General features: G+C 45.7%; 3 protein-coding genes across 10 annotated transcripts; 1 reads left to right on the top strand and 2 right to left on the bottom strand.

Moving 5' to 3' along the window:
• Positions 1–196: 196 nt before the first annotated feature.
• On the bottom strand, positions 197–3,939 carry LOC120652760 (cardiolipin synthase (CMP-forming), mitochondrial-like). Of its 2 annotated transcripts, none has more exons than XM_039930683.1 (7): positions 3,424–3,939; positions 1,980–2,077; positions 1,830–1,880; positions 1,606–1,719; positions 1,011–1,067; positions 848–933; positions 197–394 (listed from the first exon to the last, which is right to left on the bottom strand). In XM_039930683.1, the coding sequence occupies exons 1-7, from the start codon at positions 3,842–3,844 to the stop codon at positions 343–345; spliced, it is 879 nt and encodes a 292-aa protein (XP_039786617.1). In that variant the 5' UTR covers positions 3,845–3,939; the 3' UTR covers positions 197–342. The 2 variants fall into 2 exon arrangements, with proteins under 2 accessions (XP_039786617.1, XP_039786616.1); XM_039930682.1 differs by having other exon boundaries at positions 213–756; positions 3,424–3,931.
• A 7,676-nt stretch (positions 3,940–11,615) lies between these two features.
• On the top strand, positions 11,616–18,986 carry LOC120652759 (TBC1 domain family member 2B-like). 7 transcript variants are annotated; one of them, XM_039930678.1, is made up of 18 exons: positions 11,616–12,030; positions 12,722–12,791; positions 12,878–13,729; positions 13,825–14,001; positions 14,096–14,209; positions 14,668–14,726; positions 14,827–14,893; positions 14,972–15,023; positions 15,227–15,319; positions 15,536–15,619; positions 15,755–16,167; positions 16,486–16,547; positions 16,989–17,058; positions 17,268–17,348; positions 17,479–17,580; positions 17,695–17,825; positions 18,087–18,201; positions 18,508–18,986. In XM_039930678.1, the coding sequence occupies exons 1-18, from the start codon at positions 12,005–12,007 to the stop codon at positions 18,541–18,543; spliced, it is 2,604 nt and encodes an 867-aa protein (XP_039786612.1). In that variant the 5' UTR covers positions 11,616–12,004; the 3' UTR covers positions 18,544–18,986. The 7 variants fall into 7 exon arrangements, with proteins under 7 accessions (XP_039786612.1, XP_039786611.1, XP_039786613.1 ...); XM_039930677.1 differs by having other exon boundaries at positions 11,695–12,030; positions 18,505–18,900; XM_039930679.1 differs by lacking the exon at positions 11,616–12,030 and adding an exon at positions 12,236–12,539 and having other exon boundaries at positions 18,505–18,900.
• A 4,816-nt stretch (positions 18,987–23,802) lies between these two features.
• LOC120648835 (probable serine/threonine-protein kinase PBL7) lies at positions 23,803–26,561 on the bottom strand. The gene is made up of 4 exons (XM_039925483.1): positions 26,098–26,561; positions 25,435–25,624; positions 24,956–25,344; positions 23,803–24,271 (listed from the first exon to the last, which is right to left on the bottom strand). Exons 1-4 carry the CDS (start codon positions 26,284–26,286, stop codon positions 23,996–23,998), a joined length of 1,044 nt encoding a protein of 347 aa, XP_039781417.1. The 5' UTR covers positions 26,287–26,561; the 3' UTR covers positions 23,803–23,995.
• Between the last annotated feature and the right edge of the window lie 917 nt (positions 26,562–27,478).

The following is a 27,478-nucleotide window of genomic DNA, read 5'->3' as shown; positions in this document are numbered from 1 at the left end:
GTAGCATGTACCATGAAACTCCATGTACAACCTCCTGCCCTTTCGCCAGATTTGGACCGCGACTCGCGGAACGAACAGTTCAGGTCTCAGATCAGATCACACGAGTACACGACCGCGATCGAGAAGAAACAGCCGTAGCCATTAAAAAGAAGAGCATCTACACTCTTCACCCACGCGTCGGAGACGGGGTTTTCAGTTTTGTCACTCCCGAAAAGAACAATTTTATGCTCCTGGCATATGACATTATGTGTAAATTACAATGGTCGAATTCCACACGCATAAACCCACCGGTTTTGTGTTTGTATAAGGTTACAATCTCCTGGGTCGTAGACTTGCATCTCATTACACCCGGCGTCCGACACGCAAGCTATGAGCCCATGATGACTTTGAATAGCTGAAAGAAGCAATCACTTCAGCAACTTGCTAGGTCACATCATATGTTTTTTGTTTCTAGGAATCTAATAGGATCCTGACAGTTTTGGCGGCAAATTCACCAAAAATAGATGATGCACAAGCTACTGAGGATCATAACCAGCTCTAGGCCATCAATCAACTCAACAACCTTCCAAAAATTGTATCATCCTGAATGCAACCTTGCCTTACTTCTCTTTCTTCTATTACACTATATGCTAATACTATTTTAGGAGTATCCGCCATATCTTTCTCATGTACACCACTAGGGACCATATGGCAAGTCCAGCGGATACATAAAGCAGCGCAACACCAGGGGTAACTAGAGCACCTTGCGCAGGTAGACTGAAAAATAGAGCGCACAACGCGAACAATATCATAATCAATTCGAAAAAGGAAACAAATAAGTAACACCTTCAAAAGAAATGTCAAGTACCTTGGGTCTCTACTGGCAAGAAGCAGAGTCAATGCTGTCATCTGTGTCGCCGTCTTCCACTTCCCTAAGTTGTTAACTGCAACAGCCTGTTGTGGAAAGTTGAAATTTCTTTAGTTGTTGAACTTCAGCAATGGAACAGAAGACTAATAGAGGACAGAGGAACCTCAAGAACTTTGCTATTCTGAGATGCAGCCCACTCTCTCACAGCTGACATTGTAATCTACAAACACAAAAGGAAAAGTAATGTGTTAGACATTAAAAGTGGCAAGCAAACAAGCTCCCTTACCACATAGCATGAGAAAGCAATGGTATTCTTTAAAAGGAAACTGGACAACATCTATGCTGAAGAATAAAGAAATACAGCTGATAATCAAACTGCACCACATATTCATATGGAATCGGAAGGTTATCAGTTACTTCCTCCGTTCCAAATTGTAGGTATAATTGTATATATAAATGCATGCACTTGTATAATCACCAAGTTTATGGCCAGTTTGATAATTGTGATGCTGTTAACTTATCATGTAAGACTTGATGGATAAAGGTAGATCCAGATAAGCAGGCAGTAATGCATGAAACGTACATAAGGTGGCGTGTCATATTTGCAACTGAGAAACAAAACATATCAAAAAAACTACATAAGCCACAACACCATGCTGAAATTTCCAGATTTAGGATTGCTCACCAAGACAAAATTTTAAAAGAACCAATTTTCAGAAACTACTTGGGAAGTGGCAATGTAGATTGGTTGAGTATACCTCTCTCCCGATGATAGCAATGGAAGGAACTGTTAGAAGCCATGGCCCATCCCTGAGTATTGATGTTTCCAAAGGTTTGGTGCATAGCAAAACTAATGTTGCAGCTACCATAAGCTTCAGTAAAGAAGGAAACTAAATTAGATCCCATGTGTAGCTCATCTTTTGAAAACTGACAGTCTTAGTTATAAAGATGCCAGAATATAGTGGGAAGAGGGAGAGAGAACCTTGTCAGCCACAGGATCAAGAAATGCACCAAAAGGTGTTCCTAGCCGCATCTGTATATAAACTATATCAGGAAATGATAAAAGGAGTCGAAAATGATGGTATAATAACCCTGTCCAGCATATAAATTCAGATAAAATATTTGAACAAACCTTTCTAGCAAGATAACCATCTAGCCAATCAGTGACTGCAGCAGCAAGGAAGATGCCAGTTGTGGCCGTAGCTGCCCACGGTCCATCCATGTAGAAAGCTGTTGGCAATATAGAAATAATAACGAAACGCAAGGTTAAGAGAAATAAACCATTGCAAAATAATACATCTTCAATCAAATTAACAATTTAACATTACTAGGTCAAACATAAGCACAAAACCAAACAATTTGTAAATGCATATCAAATAGCAGTGGCCAGCAAGAACAACAGAATTATATTGTGTCTGAAGCAATAGAGCATGGTGCTTAAGCTTGCTAACATAGAAGCAGCAGAAAAGACACAGCTGCCTAAGGAGGCTTGTCATCAAGTCCAACTGCATGAAAATTAAGCTGTTGAACCATTTAAGGAAAATAAACTGTTCAGCTTCCAGTAAGCCAACAAATACTGTTTCCTTTACTTTATATGGATGATAAGAATCACGCCAATCCATTTAATGGTTGCATCGTGCATCAACAAGGTCTAAAAAAAGATGCATGTACCAAATCATTTCAAAAAAGCTGTGGGCTGTTAGGATAAATGAAAAGACAATTGTTTTGACACTAGGGCTTAAGGAGGGCATCAGTAGCTGCACATGCTTCACTGGCCTCATTTTGCATTAAATTTATTTTGAGAAAATTATTGAAACAAAATATTTTGCAGTTCAAGTGGCTGCATAAAACCCCTGAGATTTAAGTGTTGTAGCATATAACCATGGTTTTTGTGATCCTAAAATTACAAATAGCCCCACCCTTTCAAAATAAGGACAGATGGTAATGGTATTATCTGGGCAGCATCTCTTTCTCCACAACCTGCACAACCATCTCATGTGACTTGTTGTGCAGGTTGTGGAAAATGTTGACCAAGTACTGCAGCTTGGGGTTTCTAGAAGGGGTGGGTTTTTGTGTAACCTCAGTATCACCAAATCAGTTATGTGCCACAGTCCATAACACCCCAATGTTCTTTGCAACTTGAACCATGAACTCATTTCGTGAGTAGTTAAGGCAAACATCATGTAAATTGCTTGTGCAAGTTACACGTAACTATTGGCAACTCAAGGTTAAAACACTGAATTAAGGAGGCTAAAACACTCATGTAACACCTCCAGCATCGATAACTGCAAGGCAACTAGATAAGTAGATAAATTTGTCGCAGCAACACACTCGCAACAAACTGTCGGGTATTCGTTTGAACAGTAGCACTTTTCTACTATTAGTAGTATTCGTTTGAACAGCATGACGTTATCGTCACTGCGGGGCTTCCGACATCGCTACCACCCACGAAAGAAGAGCGCCCAAAAAGGAAACCCAACTTCCCGTATCCATCTACTACAGCACGTGATAACCCGACCAGCAGAAACACACAGGAGTCAGGATGAGTTGATAGGGGAAAAGGGTTTTTAACTCACTGCTAATCAGGAGCGGCACGGCGGCGACGCGGCCAATGGTGAGCACGGTGGGCAGAGTGAGCAGCCTGGGCGGCGGCGGGTCCTCCTTGGACATCCCGTTCAGCGCCGGCACCTCCTTGGCCAGCCCGTTCACCGCCCTCCTCCCGGCGCCGACCACCGCATCAGATCCCATCCCCTCGCCGCAGGCCCCACCACCGGAATGCGGCGCGGCGCACAGCCCCCGCGCCGACTGCCACCGGAACCAGCGGCTGGCGCCGGCGGCGGCGGCGGCCGTCGTCGCCGTGGCCGGCGGGAGGCGCCCGGCGGCGGGGGCGCGGGGAGGAGGCGGCGGGATCCGGGCCGCCGCGCGGGGGGAGAAGAAGGGCTTGGCGGCTGCGGCTTTGAGGAGGAGGGATGCGTGGGTGGCGACGGATGTGGGCATGGGGCGGATTGATATCCCTCCTCTTGTTGGTGTTGGGTCGCGGGGTTGGGGTTGAGGGGAAAGGAGGCCGGCCGTAGAACCGGAGTGCGGGAGGGGGAGGGGGAGGGGGAGGGGGTGTGTACGGCGGGGAGGCGAGGGCGACTGATTGATCATTGATGGGCGGGACGCCGCAACGGAGGGGGGCTCGGATTCGGCCGGGTGGGCTGGCCGACGGCTGGATCCTGCTGAGCGTGGGGAGGGAGCGCAGCTGGTGGGGCCGCCGGGGATCTGGATCTGGGCTGTTGCTCGCTCTACCTCCCTTGGCGTTCGGAGAAGTATCTTGTTGCGTGGTGTGGGCCACGTCGTGCAGTGTGACCGACGTCGGCGAGGGGAGGCGACGTCGCTCGCGACATGCCGTGCGGTTTACCGTGCTCGTCTACAGGAGAGGGCGGCGGGCGGCTCGACGTCGACGGTGCCTGCCTTCACAATCACACATCCACACACGGGATCTCTGGCGTGCCAGAATCCCTCTCTCTCACTTCCCCGGACGAAAAATTGCTGGCTAGCTTTCAAAAAAAAAATTGCTGGCTCGACGCGCACCAACGGCTTCCCGTCTGCAACAGAAAACCTTTCTGCAGTGGCAGGTCGGGCGAGTTCGTATACGGCAAGGTTCTCTGTCATTTCACTTTCTTCACGTATCGCGCCAATCGAATCGTGGAGCTTCCACCGTGCTGGACGCTTGCATTGCATGATTGCATCGGATAAAGCCAGCAGGAAAAAAGAGGAAAAAATAAACATAGAAAAAATAAAGGACATAGCGTCCATTCCCAAAATCTAGGCTTTTGATATTGTATGTCTGATATTTTAATACAAGGACAACGGAGCTAGTGATTTTTAAACAGATCAGCATTTTAGCGTGACTTTCTTTTCCTGAGAGGACCATAGGTACTTTTTTTAAGTGGAGGTTCACATCATGTTGCCAGGTACGGCAAAGATATTTTTGGAAGCGTGTGGACTGCCGACGTCTAGTAACACGGAAGGAAGCCGAGCAGGCCATCAGCCCAGGCCAACTATCCCATCATCATCCCAGTTGGGCTTCGGCCTGTCATTCCGTGCAGGACAAGATAAAGTATGGGCTCGCCTGCGCGAGCGCGAGCGCGGATCCAGCCAGCGCACACAAAACTGGGCCGAGATATTTGCAGAGACGCGCGGCCCGCGGCAGCATCAGGCTGCGGGCCTGCTACGCTGCAACCACGACGCAGATCTCTTTGGGCGTCGTCCTCCCAACCAATCCACAGCCCTACGCCCGGCGCGCCTTTTTTATTTTTATATTTTTCGAAAACATTTTTTACAGAAATATATTTTTAATATCACAATTTACAGTTTTGTACCCCTGCCGGGCGCCCGGCAGGGGGGCGGCAGGGGGCCTGCCGCCCAGCAGCGGGGCAGCAGGGACTTATATGTAAATTTTAAAAAAAATTATTTGCGCGAGAGCCCTTGGCGGGAGCCTGCCGCCCGCCTGAGGGGCGGCAGGCTCCCCAATCCTGTATAAAAGGGTTTCCCTCCCCTTCCCCCCTCATTTGCTTCCCACGACATCCAGAGAGCGGGAGTGAGAGAGGAGGGGTGAGGGAGAGAGTTGTAACGGCGAAGCCCTGCCGGATTTTGGATCCAAACCGCAGGTAATAAATATTTCTCAACTTTCTCAATCTAAATTTATTGTATGTTTAATTCTATAATTAGTGTATGCAGCATTAATGATATTTTAGCGATTTAGGTAATGTTTTTAATATAATTTAGGTAGAATTAAGATTAGTTTTTAGAAAAACCAATTAGGTTTACCAACAACTTTTGTGGTATTGATTAGTTGTTTAATACGAGAAAAAATTTCGAGAAATAGTCAGAAATTGTAGAAAATATTAGAAAAGTATATGAAACATTCAGATAAATTGTAGAAAATGCAGAAAAATTTAGAAAATATTAGAAAAATATATTTATAAAAATATATTGTAAAAAATTGTAGGAAATGCATGAAAATATTAGAAAAGTTTATGAAAATTTAAGATAAATTGTAGAAAAATGCAGAAAAATTATAGAAAATGCAGAAAACTTATATTTTTTTTGTTAGGTATGGCCGGAGATACGCCAGCTCTACTTGACGGAGTCATAGACTCGTCGCACCGGTCCTTTCTTGCTGTGGTTCAGCGCGTGAAACTTAACGTGCTGCGTCCACGTCCACCAGCGGAGTTTATTCCTGTTGAGCCACGATGGGTGCCCAGGTGATATGTCGTCGGATTATGTTTTTAAAAATACGTTTGTTTCGTATACGTTTCGTACATAATGTACTTACATTTGATCGTTCTATTTTTCAGGTTGAGTGAGGCTGGTCTTCTTATTATAGGTCGTCTTGCTGAGAGTGGTTTAGTACAGCTGGACAGGTCTCTACTTACGGCTCTAGTTGATAGATGGAGGCCTGAGACAAACACCTTCCACCTCCCTTGTGGGGAGATGACACGGCTCTAGTTGATAGATGGAGGCCTGAGACAAACACCTTCCACCTCCCTTGTGGGGAGATGACACCGACCCTACAGGACGTTGCGATGCTGCTGGGTCTTCCTATCAGTGGGGATGCCGTAGGGCCTCGTGTCGTCCCGCCTACGTGGTTGGACGATCTAGAAGAGCGTTTTGCAAATATTGACATCGCGATTGATGTAGAAGAGCACCCAAAAGCAACAGGCCCTGCCAAGGCATGGATCTTCTAGTTCCAGGTACATACCTTGTTATGGAACGATTAATGTTAGAGTTATGCTTTTTACTAGTGCAGTTATGGTTTTATTTTATAATTGATCTCGTACTAATAAATGTTCATCATTTCTATGTAGCCCGACAATTTGGCACATGATGCTGATGATGATAGCGTCACTCGATCCCTTGAGGCATACCTGTTGTGGTTGTTTGGATACATAATGTTCAACAACTCACACGGGGCCTATGTGGATATGGTGCTTGTTCCTTACGCACTGGAGATCGCAGAGGCAGCTGTGGAGGAAATGCCTCGATACAGTTGGGGTGCAGCGGTACTTGCAGCCACGTACCGTGACCTCTGCAAGGCATCGGTGCAAAATAAGCACAATGCAATTCTTACAGGATGTCCAATTCTGCTACAACTTTGGTCGTACGAGAGGATAGCAATTGGTCGCCCGCTTGTCGACCACTCACCGTATGAGCTGGATATGTACGGTGACACCGAGGACGATAGGCCCACCATGGGGACTCTCTGGTACGCTCGTCAGGTACGGAAATAACTACTACTCGTACTATTCTGTTGGCAATTCTGTTGTTTTGTTTTACCCTCTTTGTATTTCTTATTTGTACATATTATTATTAATTTTGTGCAGAAGAGGTGGGCCCACGTACAGTCTCGTCGGGCCTATCCTGATTTTGTGGCTGAGTTTGATCGGTTGACACCTGAAGACGTCGTGTGGGAGCCCTACTCCGAGTTGGCTATAAACGCTCGTGCACCGATCGGGATATCTTCGGTTTGCTTTCAGGACCAGGCCTTATGGATGACAACTACAGCGTTGGTGTACGACGTTTACATTGAGGCTCACTGCCCGGACAGAGTCAGGAGACAGTTCGGTCAAAGTCAGTTGTATCCTGTGCCGTCAGCATTGGATCGGGTCGAACGCCATGACCACAGGTAACAATTCATATACTATTTCAGTGACTATGCATTGTATAGTTAACTAATCATATTTGACTAAATTGTTTTCAATATTTAGTTTATCGAGGACTGGGCAACCCTTCTCCAACATGTGGGTGACAAGGGTGCAGCCTTGGGTCGATGGCTGGGACCAGACAGAGGAGAACGTGGCGCTTGCGACCCCTGCACACACGGAGGCTTCGTACAGGGCGTACCTGAGCTGGTACCAGCCTCAGACTCGTTGCCGCTTGATATATGCTGACATGCAACCACAGCCGCATGTTGCGACAGCACAGGATGGGTACGCACGACATAGGGACGAAGCATTAGCTGGGGCGGTGAGTCAAAGTTATCATCGCTTTTCAATTACTTTGGATTACAGTGTTAATGCCTTTTTTTCTTGCTTGTAGTTTGAAATGTGCAGGTTGATGGACTTAGATGCCAGGGCGAATTTGATGAGGATTCGAGGGGGATCTATGATGGATAGGAAATGAGCAAGAGTCGGCCTGGACCCGAGTTTCACAAAGATCCCATTCTATGCTTGAAGCCTTTGGTAGGCGGACATCGTACGATGACTCGTACGGTTCGTCTCAAGCCTCGACGTCGTTTCCTTGTGGTCCCACACAGCAGCAGTCTTCCCAAGCACCTTATTGGTCTCAGCAGCATTATCCAGGTACGTGAGGATACTTACTAACTTCCTACTTTGAAGCCAACAATTAATTCTCAGTCCATACAGGTGATGCGCACCCACCTTACCAACCTCACGGAGGGACTCAGTTTAGTACCATGGCACCAACTGCAGGGATGTCATTTCTACCAACACAGGCACCACCACCAGCTTCCTGATATGGGTCATTCCTCGTATCCACCACCACCAGGTACGTATGATGAATATATACAAAAATATATGACTTATAAGACGATATTAAGATATCTTAATTGCTACTGTATAGGGCCCACACAGGATACCTTTGAGGCGAACTTCGAAAATTGGAGTCGGTTATTTTCTACACCTAACCCGCAGGCCGATATTACCTTCCAGACACCTGTGCCCACCGGACGTCCAGGTAGAGACGTAGGGCCTCCATAGCGACACACCTACTCTACAGACCACGTCCACGCTCAGCGTAAAAGAGATCGACATGGCCGGGGTGGCCGGGGTGGTTAGGATGTGCTTCTAGTTGTTTCTGTATTTTTGTTATGGACATGTCATCATGTTATACTTATTTCGTTCTCATACATCACCTATTTCGTTCTCATTTGCGTATGTGTGTGAATTGCTAGCTTATACTTTTCATATTCATGTTCTTTACTAATGGTTTTTATTTGTATCCATATCTAAAACACATCTAATGGCCACAGCAAGTTGTCCACAGCAGGGAGCCTGCCGCCCCCTGGCGGGCGGCAGGCCCCCTGCCGCCCAGTGGATTGGCGGCATTTTTTAAAATTTACATATAAGTCCCTGCCGCCCCGCTGCTGGGCGGCAGGCCCTCTGCCGGACGGCAGGGTACAAAACTGTAAATTGTGATATTGAAAATATATTTCTTTAAAAAATGTTTTCGAAAAATATAAAAATAAAAAAGGCGCACGCCCGGCAGCGCCTTGCACGATTCTTTGGCTGCTGTGGGTCATGCCGCCCTAACGAACCCTATGGGACCCACCCTCACCACCAGATCTTCCGGAACCGCACTGCAGCAGGAGCCATGTCCTCTTCGGTCCAGCCTTGAACCGTGCACCGCAGCTCACATCTTTTTTTCGCCATTGTGTCTGCACACGTTTTTCATTAAAAAAAAGAAAAATATTAGTTACAAAGGAATCAGTGTCCGGAGATGGAAATCGGCCCTCAGGAAGAAAGAAGTTAGTTACACTTGAAAGAAGTTAGTTACACATTTTTTGCGACCGCAGCTCACGTCTGCGGTCAGGATTTGTGTATGGGAAGATGGAAGTCGGGAGCGTGACAGGCTGAAAACACCCATCGGGTTGGTGATCCGTGAGGGACCGAAACTGGCGATCAGAGGGGGGTGAATGGGAGCCGATCAAAATTTATTTCGAAATCGATCCGTCGGCCTATATCCCGAAATTCACCACAAACCCTCAAGTCCTAGATGAAGTGTGGAGTAGCTATAGAAGAGCTAAACCAATACAAATCAGCCCTAGGAACGAGCGAGAGAAAACACTGAAGCGATCGAGAAAAACTGCAAATCTCACAGTCAGAGACCGGTCAGACCGCTCGCTTAGGCCGGTCGGGCCGGATTTGAAATTCCCAACCGGTTAGACCGCTTCTACCCAGAAGCAGAATTCCAGCCCGCGAACTCGAGGTGATTTCAAGATTACTCATTCAAATCATCACCAAATGGTCTCAAAATTTGCAGGGAGCTTCCTGGGATAGAGACGAGCCTCTCCACAAAAAGAATCAATCCAAAACACAAAGGATCACTAGAATTTCGAGGGGGAAAGAGGCAAAAGAGGGTTTTCCAAAAACTCCAAAAACCTCAATCCGAGGGACTCGTGATTCTCGGGGGTTTAGCTCTAGGCTAGATGGTCGAGAAGCAAATCACGGAGTCCCTAAACCCACCAAGAGAAAGCTTTAATCTCAAAAACCACCAAAAGAGTGGAAATCAATCCATGAACAAAAAATAAATGGGAACACAAGAGAGCTGCTCAAAAGGGTCCTCGATTTCATTCAAATTCATCGTGATTTATAGAGGAAATCACCTATACAAGAGCTAGACCTCCACCCATTCATCCACCCTCTCAAATTTGTGGACCTAGCTATAATCTAGACCACGTTTTCCATGGAGACCTCGGCCTAACCCTAGAACAGAGAGAGGAGCAAGGAAAAATAGAAAAGACTCGTGGCTTGGAGGCTCACCTGTCCAAGGGGCAGGTGAGATGTATTTATACGACCTCGTGAGCGACCGGTCAGACCGGTCTCACAGACCGGTCAGACCAGTCCCTTCTCAGAAATGACCTCCACCCTGACTCGTACACTAAAACGCCCGTAGAGGCAAAACCGGAAAGGGTACAAGATCTCATCCGACGGCGGAGTTTCTTTCTTCGACTCGAAGTCTTCTCCGCGATGCCGCCACATCGATGCAGATCTGATCCGCAGTTTTGAGGGGTCCACGAAACCCGGTGAGGTGGCCGGTTTTGTGAAAACCGCCAAAACTCCACGCACGGAAAGATTCCCGCCTCCACGCCGTGGCCCTGGACGCCATTCCCGCCTCGGCCTTCTGACGGCCCTAGACGCCGCCCGACGCCCGTCACCTCCTCGCCCGCAGTGAGGCCCTAGATGCCATCGACGCCCGTCACCTCCGTCAGTCCCGAGACCGACGCCCGTGCCTCCACGACTTGGCGTCTTCAACCGCCGTCTGCCAGCTTGGTTTTGTGGCGCAAACCAAGAAATCCGCCATCCACCGGTGCTTGCGCCCTCAATCCAGAAGTGGACGCCGCAACTGCCGCCCAGCCCGAGCTCCGGTCCCGGCTGCCCTTCACCGCCGTCCACCACACGGTCCATCGGCCACAACACCTCTACGGCAGCTCACCGTCGACACTCGACGCCCATGTACCTGCAACTAAAGACCAAGCACACGATCACACTGCACGGTTGACAATTCACTCATCACAGCCAGGAGTGAGTAATGCTCATTCCTCAATCCGCGCTGCTGCTGATTCGATACCGCATTTCTGTGGCATTTCAAGCGCAACAACCACCGTTTGGTATACTGCACCGTGCTCGTACACTTGATCATGGTCTGCACACTTGTGCGTGGCACGAATCAGGCTGCCCTGTTTGGTTAAGTGGAGGGAAATTTTTTGATGAAATAGATTGTATATATTTGGTTGTCGCTGGCCTGATGGGATGGGCTCTCTGGCGGGACTCACAGCCCACTAACCGTGCGCATCTCCCAGCGCCGCACAATTGTTTTTACCAAACATAGGAAAAAGTTTACATTGCTTTGATCAAAGATGGGGTAAATTTTTCATGAAATTTTTTTCACCTCCTAACCAAACACGGCCACAACCACCGGGCGCCGAAAAAGTTCTCGTAGGTACAGTACTAGGTAGGGTCAAAGCTGGTTGCGACCTGACACGGGAATAGTAGCATCACGCGCGAGCGGCACCGTGCCATGATTAAAGTACCACAAGTATGGCTGCTCCATTGCCCGAATTGCCTGATCTTTTTTTTTTCTCCCTCAAGAAGAAGAAGAAGCAGCAGCAGAGCATAGATCGGGTGCTACTATAGTGACCCCCATTTTTGACCAATCTCGCTCCAAATCCAGGTCAAACCCAGGCGATTAGTTTCTAATCCCATTCCAAGCTCTCCGTCGTCGTCCCCTTCCGCCCCACAAGCCGCTTCGCGCTGCAGGGCAACTCCGCACCGGCCGGTACGAGCCCCCCGTCGAGTCGCTGCGCATCGACTGGCCACCACGGCGCGCGCCGCGGGCCGCGGGGCGGCGGCGGCGGCGGCGGCGGCCACCATGGGATTCGACTTCGAGTACAAGAGGTGAAGCACCGTACACTACTCCCCGGTTAATTGAAATGGAATCCATGCAGGGGGCAGGGGCGGGAGCGCGGCACAGGGCGCGCGCGACATCGTCGTGCCGCGCGCCACGTGCACCGCGCCCTCGCGGCCTCGCGTCGACGCAAGATGAGTTTTTTTTTTCTTTTTTTGGTCTCCTCCTCGCCTTCCTCGATCCGCGCTGCCGCATCTTCTTCTTCTTCTCCAATTCATCTTCGTCGCATCGCGCCTGGGCCTCCCCTCGGGCGCCGCGGGCAGCGCGGGTGCGCTGCAATTAACGCCAGCGCAAGGCTCCACCCGGCCTTGCCGCAATCCGCTGCAATCCCTGATTCCTTTTTCAACCGGAATTTCCCCTTCCCATGTGCGTGGATCTCGGGGCCCGCGCGGGCTAGGGTTTATGGCTTCGGTCAATCCATGCCGTGCGCTGCCGAGGAGGTCGCCCTGTCGCTTCTTCTTTAATGCGCGGTGATCCCCATGGACGCCGAGTCCCCACGGTAAACCCCACAAAAAGGGCGCCTCCTTTCCCCACTTTGCTCGCTTCCTCTTCTCTTCTAGTATCGTCTGTTGTTTTGTTCCTCATATTCGTACTGCCTGCCCCCCCGGGGGTGCTAATGCTAATGCCTTGGTTGGGGTTTCCCCCGGGAGCCATGGCTGATGGTGCTGAGGTTTGGCGCAGGGATGCATATGGATTCGCGGTGCGGCCGCAGCATGTCCAGCGATTCCGCGAGTACGCCAAGATTTACATGGTAATTAACTTTGCCAGAGTGGAAATGTTCTGTTCCTTGTTTGTTTCTGGGGAAGTTTATAATTTTTTTGTATGGTTGTTTGTTAGGAAGAGGAGGAGGAGAGGGCGCACAGATGGAGAGACTTCTTCGACAGGTTGGCTGATTATGTGAATGTGCCCGCCACACCCGGCGTTTCGCCATATGCTGCTGCCAGAGATGGTGATGCAGGAGCAGGGAAAGTGGAAGAGAACAAAAGTGCCGGAATGCATTGTGATAAAAAAGAAGATGAGGAAATGGAGAATGCAGAAGATAACAATAAATTGGAAGACCCCAATGAAACTGATGCCAGGAATGAATTGCAAGAAGGAAATGGCGTGTCAGAAGATCAGAAAGATGTAACTGACAACTTGGACAAAGTGGAAGAGGAGACTAGTAGTAGGCCTGAAGAGGCGACCAAAGCCTCAGAGGACTTGAAGGAAGTGAATGGGGACACGGAAGAATTAAGAGATTCAAATGGAGGCTCCGAAGAAATGGAAGATGGGAATAGTGGTAACTTGGAAAAGCTGGTAGAACTCTTTTTGGACAAGGGATTGTTGGATCAACTGAAGCCCATAAAAGTTGAGTCCCAGAGGCGTGTACGGGCAGCACTTAGCATCATTGAGAAAATGATGAGCTCTCGGGTGGTGAAGAGAGATGATTGTGCAAATGATATTCATGGAAAGGTTGCAACACAGCTTGCTTCTATTGAAGAGGAAGAAAGAACTGCAGAAGTGAGTCATGAAGGGGATCCAGCAGAGGCTGTGCCTCATGTTGCAGATAATGTGGAGCTTGGGCAGGAGACACCTGATGCTTCTACAGGTACTGCTCTGGAGGGAGGCAAGCATGGGTCTTATTTTCCTTGGAAGGAGGAGCTTGAGAGCTTGGTTCGTGGGGGCGTGCCAATGGCTCTTAGAGGAGAGGTGCAGCCACAAACCAGATTTTCAATTTCACATTTGTCTGGATTTCGTGTGAGGTTCAATGCCTTTATGCTCACATATTGTTGGTTTCCCTGCAGATATGGCAAGCTTTTGTGGGTGTTGGTGCTCGGAAAATTACTGGGTACTACAACAAATTGCTTGAAGGTGCCACAAAATCAGATGAAAAGGACCTTGTTGACCCAATGCTCAATGAACAGACAAGTGCACCAAGAAAAATCACACAACCTGAGAAGTGGAAAGGACAGATAGAGAAGGTTCTTCTTTGCAACAGTTTGAATTGAGAGGAAGTATGTCATGGTTGACAAGCTCTAGTGTTTCTATACACTTGATTTCTGGTTTTCATTACAGGACTTGCCACGAACATTTCCGGGACACCCTGCATTAGATGAGGATGGAAGGAATGCTTTGAGGCGGTTATTAACTGCATATGCAAGGCATAATCCATCAGTTGGGTACTGTCAGGTAAACTGTTGTTGAAGATTTTTGAATTTTTATCTGGCTTCCTGTTAACTTGAGTCTATGACTAAAGTTTGTACTCCATGGTAAGTGGTCCATGTGAACTTTGAAAAGCCATGCTTCTCATCATTAATTCTGTCGAGCATTTGAGAAAAATTGTAACCTATGGCCTTAAATGACAAGTGATATATTATGAGCTATGACAAGTCATCCCTTTTCAATCTTAGTTCTGACCTGTTGAGCAACATATTTCTTGGACCATATACTCAGAAGGGATTCACAAAATGCAAAATCAATTAAACTCCACATACAGAATTTTGTTATAGCTATCTTTACAAGGTTGGTTTGTGGTTACATTTATCTTGCTTTCCACTGACCCACTTTAGGAGTTTAATCCAATTCCTGAACAACCTCTATCACCAAAGTACCTTTTATCTCATATCTTCACTTTGTTTCTCTCACAGGCCATGAACTTTTTTGCTGGGTTGTTTTTGTTGTTCATGCCTGAAGAAAATGCATTTTGGTATGTCTGCATTGTATGTATGTTGTATATAGAAAAAAGACTCGATAGCCTTTTATTGTGAAGACTGCACTGTTTCTTGATCGCCGCTTTTGTATTTCAGGGCTCTAGTAGGGGTTATTGATGATTACTTTGATGGTTACTACACTGAAGAAATGATTGAATCTCAGGTACGTTTAAATTCATTAATCTTAATGCATGCACTCTTTCCTTTGAACATTTAGACTATGTTGCTTCTCAATACACAGGTTGACCAGCTCGTCCTTGAGGAGGTTGTACGAGAAAGGTTCCCTAAATTGGGTGTGTCTTCCAATTATATTACTGATATTCATATCTGTTAACATTCACCATATGTTAAAATAAAAAATCAAAATATGTCGGAATCACCATTGTTCTTTTTTTAAGGCACAGTGTATCTAAGATACACATTAAAGATTCTTCCCATTGAAAGTATTTTTTTTGTCGTTATCACTTGGCACTTACATGGTTGCAACTCTCTTCAGCTAAACATATGGATTTCCTGGGAGTTCAAGTGGGATGGGTGACTGGACCATGGTTTCTTTCAATTTTCATCAATATGCTTCCATGGGAAAGTGGTCAGGTTTTATACAGTGTCTTGGTTTTTTCATTATGACATATACCGCCACAAATAATTTTGCTGATGTTGGTTAATCCCCCTTTTGGCTTACTAATACTAACATTTAAATCTCATTACCAGGATATGGAAATCTTCTTTCTTTTTGGTGGTTGTCTATTCTGTGTACCATGTGTGTGTTAATGATATCTAAGTAAAGACTTTACCTCCCTTGCAGTACTTCGCGTTTGGGATGTTATCCTTTTTGAAGGAAATCGTACAATGTTGTTCAGGACTACTCTTGCTTTGCTGGATTTATATGGTATTAAATATCCCTCTTCTGACATTACCTCTATTTATTAACGGCTGAAAAATGTTAACATGTTCTTTTATTTGTTTCTTTTGACCAAATTTTGATGCGCTACCAACATTGTTGTCTTCATATGCAAATTTGCAGGGCCTGCACTGGTGACCACAAAAGATGCCGGAGATGCAATTACACTACTTCAATCTCTTGCTGGATCTACTTTTGACAGCAGCCAATTAGTGTTGACAGCCTGCATGGGCTTTCAGTCAGTCAGAGAAATGGGATTGCAAGAGTTAAGGAAAAAGCACAGGCCTGAAATTTTAACTGCGATGGAGGAAAGATCAAAAGACCGTAATTCCTGGAAAGATAAGAAGGGGCTAGCGACCAAACTATATAGCTTTAAACATGATCCTTCATTTGTGTGCTCACCAGTTAAGTCCAAGGAAGGGGAGGATGGTTTGAAATTGAATGGAGACACAGGATCAACAAATCTTGAGACCTACCTTAGTACTAGTTCTATACTAGAGAATGATTTGGATCAGGGTGTTGATCTTCAAGATCAGGTAACAACTCCACCAAAAGTCGTAAGTATTAATCTTTTGGACGTGTTAATACTTTCTGTAAAAGAAATGGAAAATGTTGTCTTTATTCTTTGTTTTCAAAATTGAATTTCTGCTTGAAATCTGCTGATTCCTAATGGTTCCGTGAACCTGTTTTTTTGTATAACTGAATGGTTCTTTTATGCTATTTATATTTTTGTCTATCTTGGAATAATAATATCCTGACATATCTTATTAACCTACCCAAGTATTTGAACATTATTTTCTTATATGCCTATATGTTGAATTCTATACACATGCAATTCTACAATGTTCATGCAGGTGTCATGGCTAAAGGTAGAACTGTGCAAGCTGCTTGAGGAGAAAAGATCAGCTGATCTCAGGTTTAGTTATATTTTTGTCCAGGACATATGTATGCCCATATGAGTCAAGACTAGCAACTTATGCTCAATATAAGTATTCAGCAATAGATACAAATGACATAACATTTGTACTTGGTTGAGCAGATTTAACATATCAATAAATGCAGTATCTTTTTTCCCTTTGGTTCATGACCCCCTCTGTGCCATGTTTAAGTTTCTGTTTATTTAGGGAAAGGGAATATAAAAGCAGCATGCCAGCTTTATCTCTTTCGCATCTTTTCACAACACCTCTTTTTTCTTTTTACTTCTGCGAATAAAGTCAAATTTATTCCCGCTCATTGTTTTCGTGATACATCAAGTTAAAACTGTTTCTGAATTGAAGTATATTACTTAATTTTGTTCTGTGGCACTTGTTGATTGGGCCCACTAATATATGCCGCTAATATTTCTTTATATTTTCAGAAGTGAGGAGTTGGAAACTGCTTTAATGGAGATGGTCGAGCATGACAACAGAAGAACATTGAGTGCCAAGGTATGATGCTATCTGAAATCACTTCTTTTCCCTCTCAGCTTATGATTTCATGAAAGTTGAATCTCCCTGTACTATTGTATGCTTTGATTTCTTTTCTGAACAAAATAGACACTTTAAGATTTCCTAGATGATAATTTTTACGTTTAGTCATTGAATCCCCCCTTTTACCCATCCCTGTTTACAATGTTTGACTTAGAAAAGACTAACAGGTTGAGAAATTGGAGGCAGAGGTATCTGAAATGCGAAAAGCTTTTGCGGACAAGCAAAAGCAGGAGCAAGCGATGCTTCAGGTGTTGGCTTACTGCACACATCCTTTGGCCATAATCTATGTGTTCTTAATCATCATATTACATGGCCCTCCTGGGTCCATTGGAGCATCTGATTGGCTAGAAATATCCACACATTAACCTGTATGTACAGATCTTGCTAAGAATGGAGCAAGAACAGAAAGTGACAGAAGATGCACGCATAGCTGCTGAGCGAGATGCTGCTGAAAGAAAACACGCTGCTCATTTGCTCCAGGTTAATTCTTGAACGAACTTTTGCAAGCAGTCTTTTGGAAGTTTTACTTAACATGCACAACTCGTTCTATCTGAGAAGGCAGATGCCTAACTTTTTAGTATCTTTTGTATGCAGGAGAAGTATGAAGCAGCAATGGCAGCACTTTCGCAAATGGAGAAGAGAGCTGTAATGGCAGAAACAATGCTGGAGGCTACAAAGCAGTACCAGGCCGGGCAGGTTAAAGCCAATCAGTCTTTCACTTCAAGGTATGTTTTGGTTGCTAGATTGAATTGAACATCCACCTATGATCAAAAGTCTACTATATCCGCACTGGTCATGGCTAATCTTCACGCGCCTCACTGCCTATTGCTTCAGTTGGTTTCTTTTCCTCTCCTATTATATTTTTTTCTCTATTAGGACTCGATATTTTGTCTACCAATCACATCTGATTGATATTTTTGCTGTTTTTTTTTAAGAAACTGGAATTCTACCTTCATGCGACCATACCTCACTTGGCATTTCTGTAGTTCGCCCCGTGCAGACCATGCTCCTGGGAAGGCAAATCAAGAGCCAAATCAAGATGCACCTAACAGGAGAATGGGCCTGCTTTCTAGAGGACTTGGATGGCTTGACAAGAGCAAGGTACATCATAATATAAAGTCAAAAGTTTACCAAAATAATGCTGGGTTAATGACGTATGTTATCAGGCCCTACTTGTCATTCTAGTTTGTTGGTTGCTTTCTTTTAACCCAGCTCAACAACAGCTCTTTTTATAATATTTGAAAAAGGAAACTCAAAAGAAGGAATAGTGTTCATCTCTGTAAGAAAGGGGACACACAACTATACCACGTTTACATGGCCTTATTAGAGAGAGAAAAATGAATTTACCTAATGGATCTAACGAAGTTGAGGTACTGTTGGTTCACTATATTGAAATGCTTTTAGCAGGCAAGGCAGAATTCCACTGAAACAGCTGGAAGCTAAACTCAGTCTTGAAGGAAGTCGTAGCTCCCAACAGGATCTGGACTGTTAATTCATGGATGGATTGCCTGATTGCCATAACGATGTGTTAAAAAATAGTAGTGATATTTTCCCCATGGGAAAATTCAGCTGCTATTTTCCAAGTTTTGCAGGAAGTGTACCTTGTATCATATTGAGTTCAGTTGTCAGATAAAAGTTTTGTTGGTAGGTTTGGAAAACTGTTGTAAGTCATTGGTGTAAATTTTCTTGTATTAGTTTAATTAATATTGCCAATAGTTAGTGATCCATGTAGGAGAAAAAAAAAAGAATGGCCCTCCAAAATACACATGGAAAAGAGAGATGAAAATTTGTGTTATATTAGTTTACGACAGTGTTGTAACAGCCCAAATTTCAAATATAAATAAAATTAAAACAAATAAATAAATCAATGTTTGATTTGGTTTTTATTTCGCTCTTCTCATGTTTTTGTGCATAAAAATCCTTTTGTGAAAAAAATGCTAGTAAGAAGATGAGTAACACCATGCTAAAAGTGCGAGACCAATCCTGTTAAGCTTCTCCATGTTTTTGAGTAAAACCTATTTGAATTTGAACCATGGTTTGAATTCAAAAAAAAAGGAAGAAGAAAAACTCAACTTGGATTGGGCCAAAACCCAACCCAGTCCGCCTTCCCTCCTCCCTTTTTCCTTTAGCCCAACCGGCCCACAACAGCCCGGTTTTCCCCTCCCCCTTTTCTTCTCCTCCTGGGCCGGCCCGACCGCCACCACGGCCCACTCCAGCCGTGGCCCGATCGTCTCCTCTCCTCCCTCACTGACCTGCCGGGTCCGCGTGTCAGCGTCGCTCATCGCCCCCGCCGTCGTCTTTCTCTCGCGCGGCGCGTCGCTGCGCCCGCGTCCGGCCGCGCGCGTAAGCGCTTGGCGCTGCTCCCCCACGCCTCGTCACCCCGGGGCACAGCGCAGTACAGCTCCTCCACCACCCTTTGCTCCGCCGCGTCGCTGCGCCCGCGTCCGGCAGCGCGCGCAAGCGCTTGGCGCTGCTCCCCCACGCCTCGTCACCCCGGGGCACAGCGCAGCACAGCTCCTCCACCACCATTTGCTCCGCTGCCTCGGGCTCGTCCTTTTCCCTGTGCCGCGGTGAAACGGCCAGCGCCGCGCCGTCCAACCGTGCCGCCCGGGTGCAAGGACGCGAGCTGGACGAGGGCATTCAATGCCCGGCTAAGCTCGAGCGTCGCACGCCGCCTGCAAGCTGTTCCTTCTCGTCCAGCTCACTGCCCACCTCACCTCCTTTCTCCTTTCCCCTGTTTCCAGTCAAGGCGGACGCTCGCCGCCGGGCCCCGCCATGGCCACCACATCCCCCCTCCTCTAGCGCCATAGGCTCCTCTTGTCTGCACTTCAGCCCGAGCCACTCCCCACTTCCCTCCTCCCGCACCAATTTCCCCCATCTCCCTCCTCTTGCCCGCGGCACCTGCCTTCTTCCTCGGAGCCGGCGAGCCCCGGCGAGTCGCGGTGAGAGCTCAGGCGGCCCTCCGCCGCCTACGAGCTGTCTTGCGTGACTCGCAGGACCCCGCCGTCCTCCGCACGGACTGCTCCTCCACGGTCACCACACCTCGCAGCACGCCGCCGCCGTCAGCCACCTAGCGCCGCCGTACACCGCCCGCTCGGGCCACTCTCCGCCCAATCTAGCCACTCCACGGCCTTCCTCCCACCACGGCGAGTCTCCCCGACGCCTCCTCTGGGCTTGGTAGTGGGCGAATCGGCCTGGCCACGCTGCCCCGCCCCTGGCCGCCGCGCAGCTTGTCGCCGGCATGGCTCTGGCGACCCCTGGCTCGAGCACGTGAGTCGGCTGGATTTGGCCGTCCCCGGCGACCCCATCCGCCCTCGCCGCCGAGCACCCCCTCTGCCACACCACCTCGCCGTCCAGAGCCCCTCATCGAGCTCGCCATCACCTTCTCTCTTTCGCGCCAAAGCCCAGCCCTAACGTAGCCCCGGAGCACTGTTCTGGCCAACTCCGGCGGTCTCGCTGTCGCTCGCCGCCGCCAATTCCCCCAAACAGCAGGAGCCGTCGGATCAAGATCCGACGGATCAAATCCGTTCAACCGATTCAATATACTGGTCAACCCTTGTAACTTTTGCAAAAAAGGCCTCGAGTTTTATTGAAATCAACCCGCAGTCCTTATCAGCTCAAAAATAATTAGTTTTAGGTCCTTTTCTTTATGTTCTAGCCCCTGACCTTTTACAGAATTGCCCCCGCTGTCCAGCCCTCACTGTTTTCCAATCTAACCCTTGTATCTTTAGTTTATTTCTACTTTAGCCCTTAGTTTTATCCTGTTATCCCCCTGTAACTTTCAAGATTCTCGCAGATAAACCCCTGGAATCTTGTTTTAGCCATATCTTCCTCATTTTAACTCCAAACTGAGTGAGTCTTTTTGCTAAACTTTTCTAAAATCATGCTCTATCATTTATTAGTGTTTATTTGGTTGTTCATTGCTGTTTATTTGGTTCTTTTGCATGTGTTGTTGTTTGTCCGATTCGGGTAGACGACGAGACGTTCGTAACTGCGCCAAACGCCGAGCAAGATGCTGAGCTAGTACTTGAGAACATGAACAATCAGTAACAAGGCAAGCACCTCCTTGATCATTCTTGCTCCTATTTATATTCCTAAGCCTACAATTATTTGCATGCGATGATGATTTTATGAGTCCAAATATTATTTTATGTCAGGTAGACACGTCCTACCTTAATGCATTTACCTCCCTTGTTATTTTGTACCCCTTTTATACCTTGTTACCCTAAGGTTATGGGTTATTCGCGTAGTTCAGAGTCACGCGCTTAGTTGGCTTAGTATATGCGCAGTAGTTAATTAGTATCACATGGGTCGGTTTCTTTTAAAGAAAATATACATTTATATGGATGTTTTTAAAGGATAAAAACCCTATGGTAGATGCGGGTGAATATATGGTCTAGCGGTTATGATGGTACGAGGATGAAGAAAAAGAATGTGGTGGAAAAAAAATGAATGGCAAAATGGATGATGGATATGTCTTGGTTCTAGATGCGTTTCCGGCGCATTTTAGGACCGGTAATTGGCACTATTCTAGCCAAGTATTACAGTGCAACCATACGGCTAAATGGGCACTGGCCTTAGCTTATTAAGTCAGTTGGCCCCGAGAGGATGCTACCGCCCGAGTGCTCGAGGAGTTCGTCGGTGCTGGGGTAGCTAACCCGGGCGGATGTACGCAGCCGAGAAACTCCTACATTCTGTCGAGTAGCATATCTTGGGTCCAGTTGATGTAACGGCTTTGTCGTGTTAGCTTGCCGACACATCTAAGGAATTGTGTAAATGCGCGTTGGCTCCGCGCTGGCATCAAAGCGAAACATGTCGTATGGGTAAAGTGTACAACCTCTGTAGAGTGTATAACTATTCGAATAGTCATGCTCACGGTCATGAGCGCTTGAGCTAGTCGCCGATTTTAGAGCTTTTGGTTTGAAAATTTGTAATGGGAACTGTTTGATAACACTTGCACCGGTTCAAAAGTTGTTGGACCGATATAAATGGTCTAAGGACCGCGAAAAAGGAAATGGGGAGTCATGATTGGTTTTGTCGGTCTATTTTATATAAAATAAAATGTTTGCAAAAATTATGCGTATGAAGACACACTCAAATAAAATGCAGCCTAGTGCTAGTGAACCTGTCAGCCTTCCTTGATTAACCATGCATGTATTATAGGATTTTTGATATACATCCGAAGTCTTGCTAAGTACTTTCGTACTCACCTTTGTTGCTAAAATTTTAAAATCCAGAGTTCGAAGAAGAGCCGTCTCAGTTCAGTTCCTTGCCGAAGGATGCGGGTTTTTGACGTTGGTTCTTTCTAGAACTAACTCCCAGTCAGTTGCCTGTGGAAATGGTGAGGCACACTACTGTAGGATGAAAGTCCTATATTTCTGTTTGCTTCTGCTGTAGAATATATATACTCTGATTAAATTCTAATGTTACTAACAAGTTTTGAGTGCAGTTGTGATACCGGTGCTGTTGTGCGTACTTGCGGACTGATCATGGGACAAGTACAGTAAAGCACAACGGGAACCTGGGTATTTGCTAGCCTAGGGGCCCACAAGTGTCATGGAGGAGTTGTTCTGGAGAGAGCATGTTTTATTTCTCTTCAGAAAGTTGTCAAAACTACTGTGAAGAAATGATATCTTTGTATTTTTGTTCCTTCGATACAGGTGGCTTGCAACAAGTTCTTGATATATGAAGATTATGGTATTATATATGTTTATTTACCCTCAAATATGTAGGAGAACTATGTGTCGTTGTATTAATGAAGGATGGAAAACGGTCTGATTACAGATCCAAGGTGCTGAAAGCTGTTCCTCGCTGTATCATGTTGGAATCTATTACATCTTCAAGTCCCACTTCAAGCAACAGTTTTGGAAATTATGGACAGTCTCGCAGCTCAGCTTCGCACGTCATTTTTATGAACATCTTAATCCTTCTCTGCTGGACAATCTGGTGCACAAGAAATGGAGTTATCTTTGAAAATCAAAGTGCATCTTTGCCTAGCTGCAAAGTTTTTTTCAAGAAAGAGATCACACTGCTTTTGCATCGTGTGAAACCCAAACATCAAGTTCGTTTAGAAGAATGGATAAACTCCTTTGGTTAATCTTTTTACTTGGTCTGATTTTCTTTGTAACTTTTTTTGTCTCTTGAGACAAAACTTTATGTAAAGACTCTTTTCTAATTTTGATATATATTTAATCAGTAGGGGATCCACATCCCCTCCTGTTGCTTCAAAAAAAAAACTGTTCCTCGCAATGTCATTCGAAGTAACTGGTAAAACATGTCATTTTTCCGAAACGCGCACGGCATCATGGTGGGTGAATGCCAGCGCCAATGTTTCTGTCAAAAAATAGGACAAATACAATATACTAAGTTGCACGTACATGCATTTGCCTTGGTAGTCAAATTCTTTTTAAGGAAAATCTATTATGGCGACTTGGCGAGGTTGAGTAAACATTCTAACGCCTGAGATATCAGGTAAGTTTTTGCAAAAAGAAAAAAACAGAAAAAAGAGGAAAAACACAACAATAACAAAAGAAAAACCATGCCGAATACATATTACTGCAGAACACAATGTACGGCATCAAACAGCCAAAGCAAGGGAAACGAGCCATCCCCGCTGGTTTGTACATACCCTAATCATCATGCAAAAACATCTGCGCAAAAACGACGTCTGACAAGCCTCAGCCACAACAAACACAAGAGTAAGACCGGGTAACTATGGCCTCTATTAGCAAAACTCATCGACATGTACTTCCCTGCAAATCTACTTTCTACCATTTCATCTGAACGGGCTTACAGGGACCACAGCCTGTTCTTGCTCCCATACAGGCAGTAAACATCACCACAGAATGCTGGTCCTAACAGAAGAGCATCATTGTTTTGCTTTGCACTGGACTCGTCAGCTTCCTTCTCCCTGATCTTGACCCTGGGCTTGGTTCCCATAAGAGCTAGTTCTAGCCGGTGTGCTGGGTCCCCCACGCTCAAACCGCCGCCTCCTGGGCTCCGGCGCTGAGATCCTAGTGAGAGCGGTGACAACTTCTGCAATGGTTGGCCTCCTATCGGGTAATTCACGGACACATCTTCTTGCAACAGCAAAGGTCAGGGACAAACGATTCAGGGAGCACTGACCCTGCAACGCCGGGTCCACCAGATTGGCGATTCCCTGTTCGGCAGCCTGGAACAATACAACAATGGTTAAAGCGACTAATCAGAAAACTGCAAAAGGATAAAGCATACCTCTGTATATCATGCAAAAACCTGAACCCTTCGTGACAGTAGTTAGCATATTAAGCCTTAATAACACCCCCCCCCCCGGTTTTTTTAGAGTACCGATGTGTAAATCCTGGTTAACCAACAGGATTACATGCTGTGGCCAAGAAATAGGCGGAACGTGAGAGAAAAAGTAGTATTGGCCTTTAGCTAGAATTCCAAAATCATCCTTAGTGAACATAGATTAGATATGTATGAAAATTGAAAAACTGTGAGTTCATATGACCGAGACATGAAAGTAAGGCTTCTGCATGTTCTCGAGAAGAAAATAAACAAAGGTGACATTCCTGCCTCTGTAACGATGAGATTAAAGTTGATAGATGAAACACAGAAAAAGTTTAATATGATCATATGATTAAGAAAAAAAGTTAGAGTAACATTTGTAAAATTATGGCGTTGCAGAGCAGAGCTAAGCTTATGAGGCTTTTGAATCAAGAGACCGAGGTACTAAATAGGACTACTTACTTCCTCATTAGCAGAATATTATACTAGCACTGAGGAGGAGCAAGTTCTTAGATGAAGGAGATTTATTAAATAATAATGAGGAGAAGCAAGTATAGAAATACGAGAATAGAAAGAAATGGTTTACCCATAGAGCAAGGTCTCGATTAGGTTCAGGAAGACTTTCATCTCTAGCAATTCTTCCGGTGAGAACCTCCAACATAACAACACCAAAGCTATAAATATCTGTGCTTACAGTCAATTTACCGGTCATCAGATACTCTGGTGCACAATATCCATGTGTACCCATAACTCTTGTTGAAACATGGGTATTATCACCAGTTGGACCTAGCCTTGCTAAGCCGAAGTCAGACAGCTTTGGGTGATACCCCTCTCCAATCAAAATGTTTGCGCATTTCACATCACGATTAATGACAGGAGGGACCCTGCTATGCAAATATTTAAGACCTTTCGCAGCACCAAGAAGTATATTAATTCTTGTACTCCAATCAAGAGGCTGCTGACCTGGGGGAAGATCTGCATAAACCAAAAACCAACTCTGATTACATCAGCTTCTAACATAGTATAGGAAAAGGGAGAATTATATATGGTAGGTTGGCAGCATACCGTGGATATGACTATACAGGGAACCCAAAGGCATATACTCATAAACTAAGATCCTCTGACCATTGTTAGCGCAATAGCCAACAAGCTTCACAAGATTTGGGTGGTGCAGGCGGCTCAACATCTCAACTTCATTGAAGAATTCCCTATCCCCTTGCTGTCCCTGGAGATCAAGCCTCTTTATCGCCACCTCCTGTTCAGAGAAGTTTTTTTAGAATAAGGGTATCATATAAGTAAACGAAAGTCAATCCACATCTTCGCTTCCAAACATTCTTTCATGATAAGTTAACCATACCGTCAACGATAGTCAGATGTAAGGAAAGACAAAAAAACTACACCAATCCTTTCTTGTATGTGCCACTTGAATGAATCATAATATAAGATCACTCCAGTTCATTTTAGTGATGCAAGAGCAAGAAATACCATTGACTAACAACATACATAGATCAGCATTGAGCTATAAATGAAGAAAATAAAAAAACAACATTGATCCTTTATTGCACACGCTGCTTCAGCCATACTTATTTTTTTCTCGAACACACAGGAGAGTTGTGTATCATTGTATTGATAGAAGAAGCTGCAGCCATACTTATAATCAATGAATTAGCAAAAGAAACATAAAAGATATCTGTAGCCATTTAATTGAATAGATTCATATGAACCCACCTGATTGGTGCTATCAAGAAAGCCCATATACACTTGGCCGAACCCACCCTGTCCCAGGAAGCGCTCTACTCTAAAGCCTTCTGTTGCCACATACAACTCATTATAGGTAAAATTCTTGTACCCCTCTAGACCCTGGTTTGTGATGAACTCTGCATGAGGGGTCTCCATTATGACCACTGATTCTACCATCTCTGTACAAACAACATAAAAAAGGATGAAGCATCGGGATACAAATGCAGACGTGTCAATTGTACGGAGAAACCATGCTACTAGTTTTTTAATGAAAAAATCACACTACTATTAATCAGCAAAAATGAGAAGAAAAAGGCAAACTATTAAAAGAACGCAGTAACAGAAAACATGAATGGTAACTTGTATCCAAATAATCCATGATGTGATGGCACCTTTTTACGAAAAATAGGTACATAGAATTCGCGGTTAACCTCGCCATCTCAAGTATTAACGAATAGCACAAAGAAAAAAATAAGAAGAAATTAGCATCTCTAAGCAAGGAACCTCTACTTGTGGCAGGATCGTGTTCGACCAGCGTCTCTTCATGAAACTGATAGCTCGATGCGCAAGAAATGAAATCGAGTATCCCGAATCCAAACAATACAAACGACTCAAAGAGATCGCACCCAACATCACGGCGGCGGAGCGGCTGCTCCGTGCTGAGGTGGAACAAGCGAAAAACAAGAAAGAAAAAAATAATAAATAAACAACCCAGCAGTAACCCTACAAAACCCCACAAACTCCGTGCAGAATTTGATCGGCGGCACACCTGAGCCAGGAAACCTCGCTCCATGCTAAGGGATCACCGAACTAGCAAGCCGCAAAATCGAAGCAAAGCACCGAACCGAAGAAATGCCCGAGGACTGGAGCAACATTTCCGGAAGTAGGAGCAAGAACGAAAGGATGGAGACGGAGGAGGACCATCGAGCAGCATGCACAAGACAAGACCTGGGATGACCGGCGGCTCGGACGGCTCAACCGGGACGATCGACTCAGCATGCTCGGCCCGCGGGATCTGCGACGTCACCGCGCGCGCCTTCCTCTTGCTGCCGCCGCCCTCCGACGAGAAGCAAGAACCCATGGCCGCCGCCTGGCGAGCGCGACCAGAGAGTAGGGGAAGAAAGCGGCTCGCGGAGCAAAATGACTCCGCACACAGAAGAACGATGGGTTTGTGTTTCGGAGGGTTTTTTTTTTTGTTTTTCTAGAGCACTCTGTCGAGATTATATAGATTCAGTGCTACGTGAGGTTGCCTGCGCAGGCGTGCGAGGTGAATTGCCGTATCTACAGATACAACATTGTGTGTGCGAAAGATATAATTAATTTATTATAGTGTCACGTGGGCATTGTCATTATTCGGTGCGCCGAAAGT

Source organism: Panicum virgatum, chromosome 9K (genome assembly GCF_016808335.1).
Source record: "Panicum virgatum strain AP13 chromosome 9K, P.virgatum_v5, whole genome shotgun sequence".
Lineage (NCBI taxonomy): Eukaryota > Viridiplantae > Streptophyta > Magnoliopsida > Poales > Poaceae > Panicum > Panicum virgatum.
This window is presented reverse-complemented; position numbering and strand designations above follow the sequence as displayed.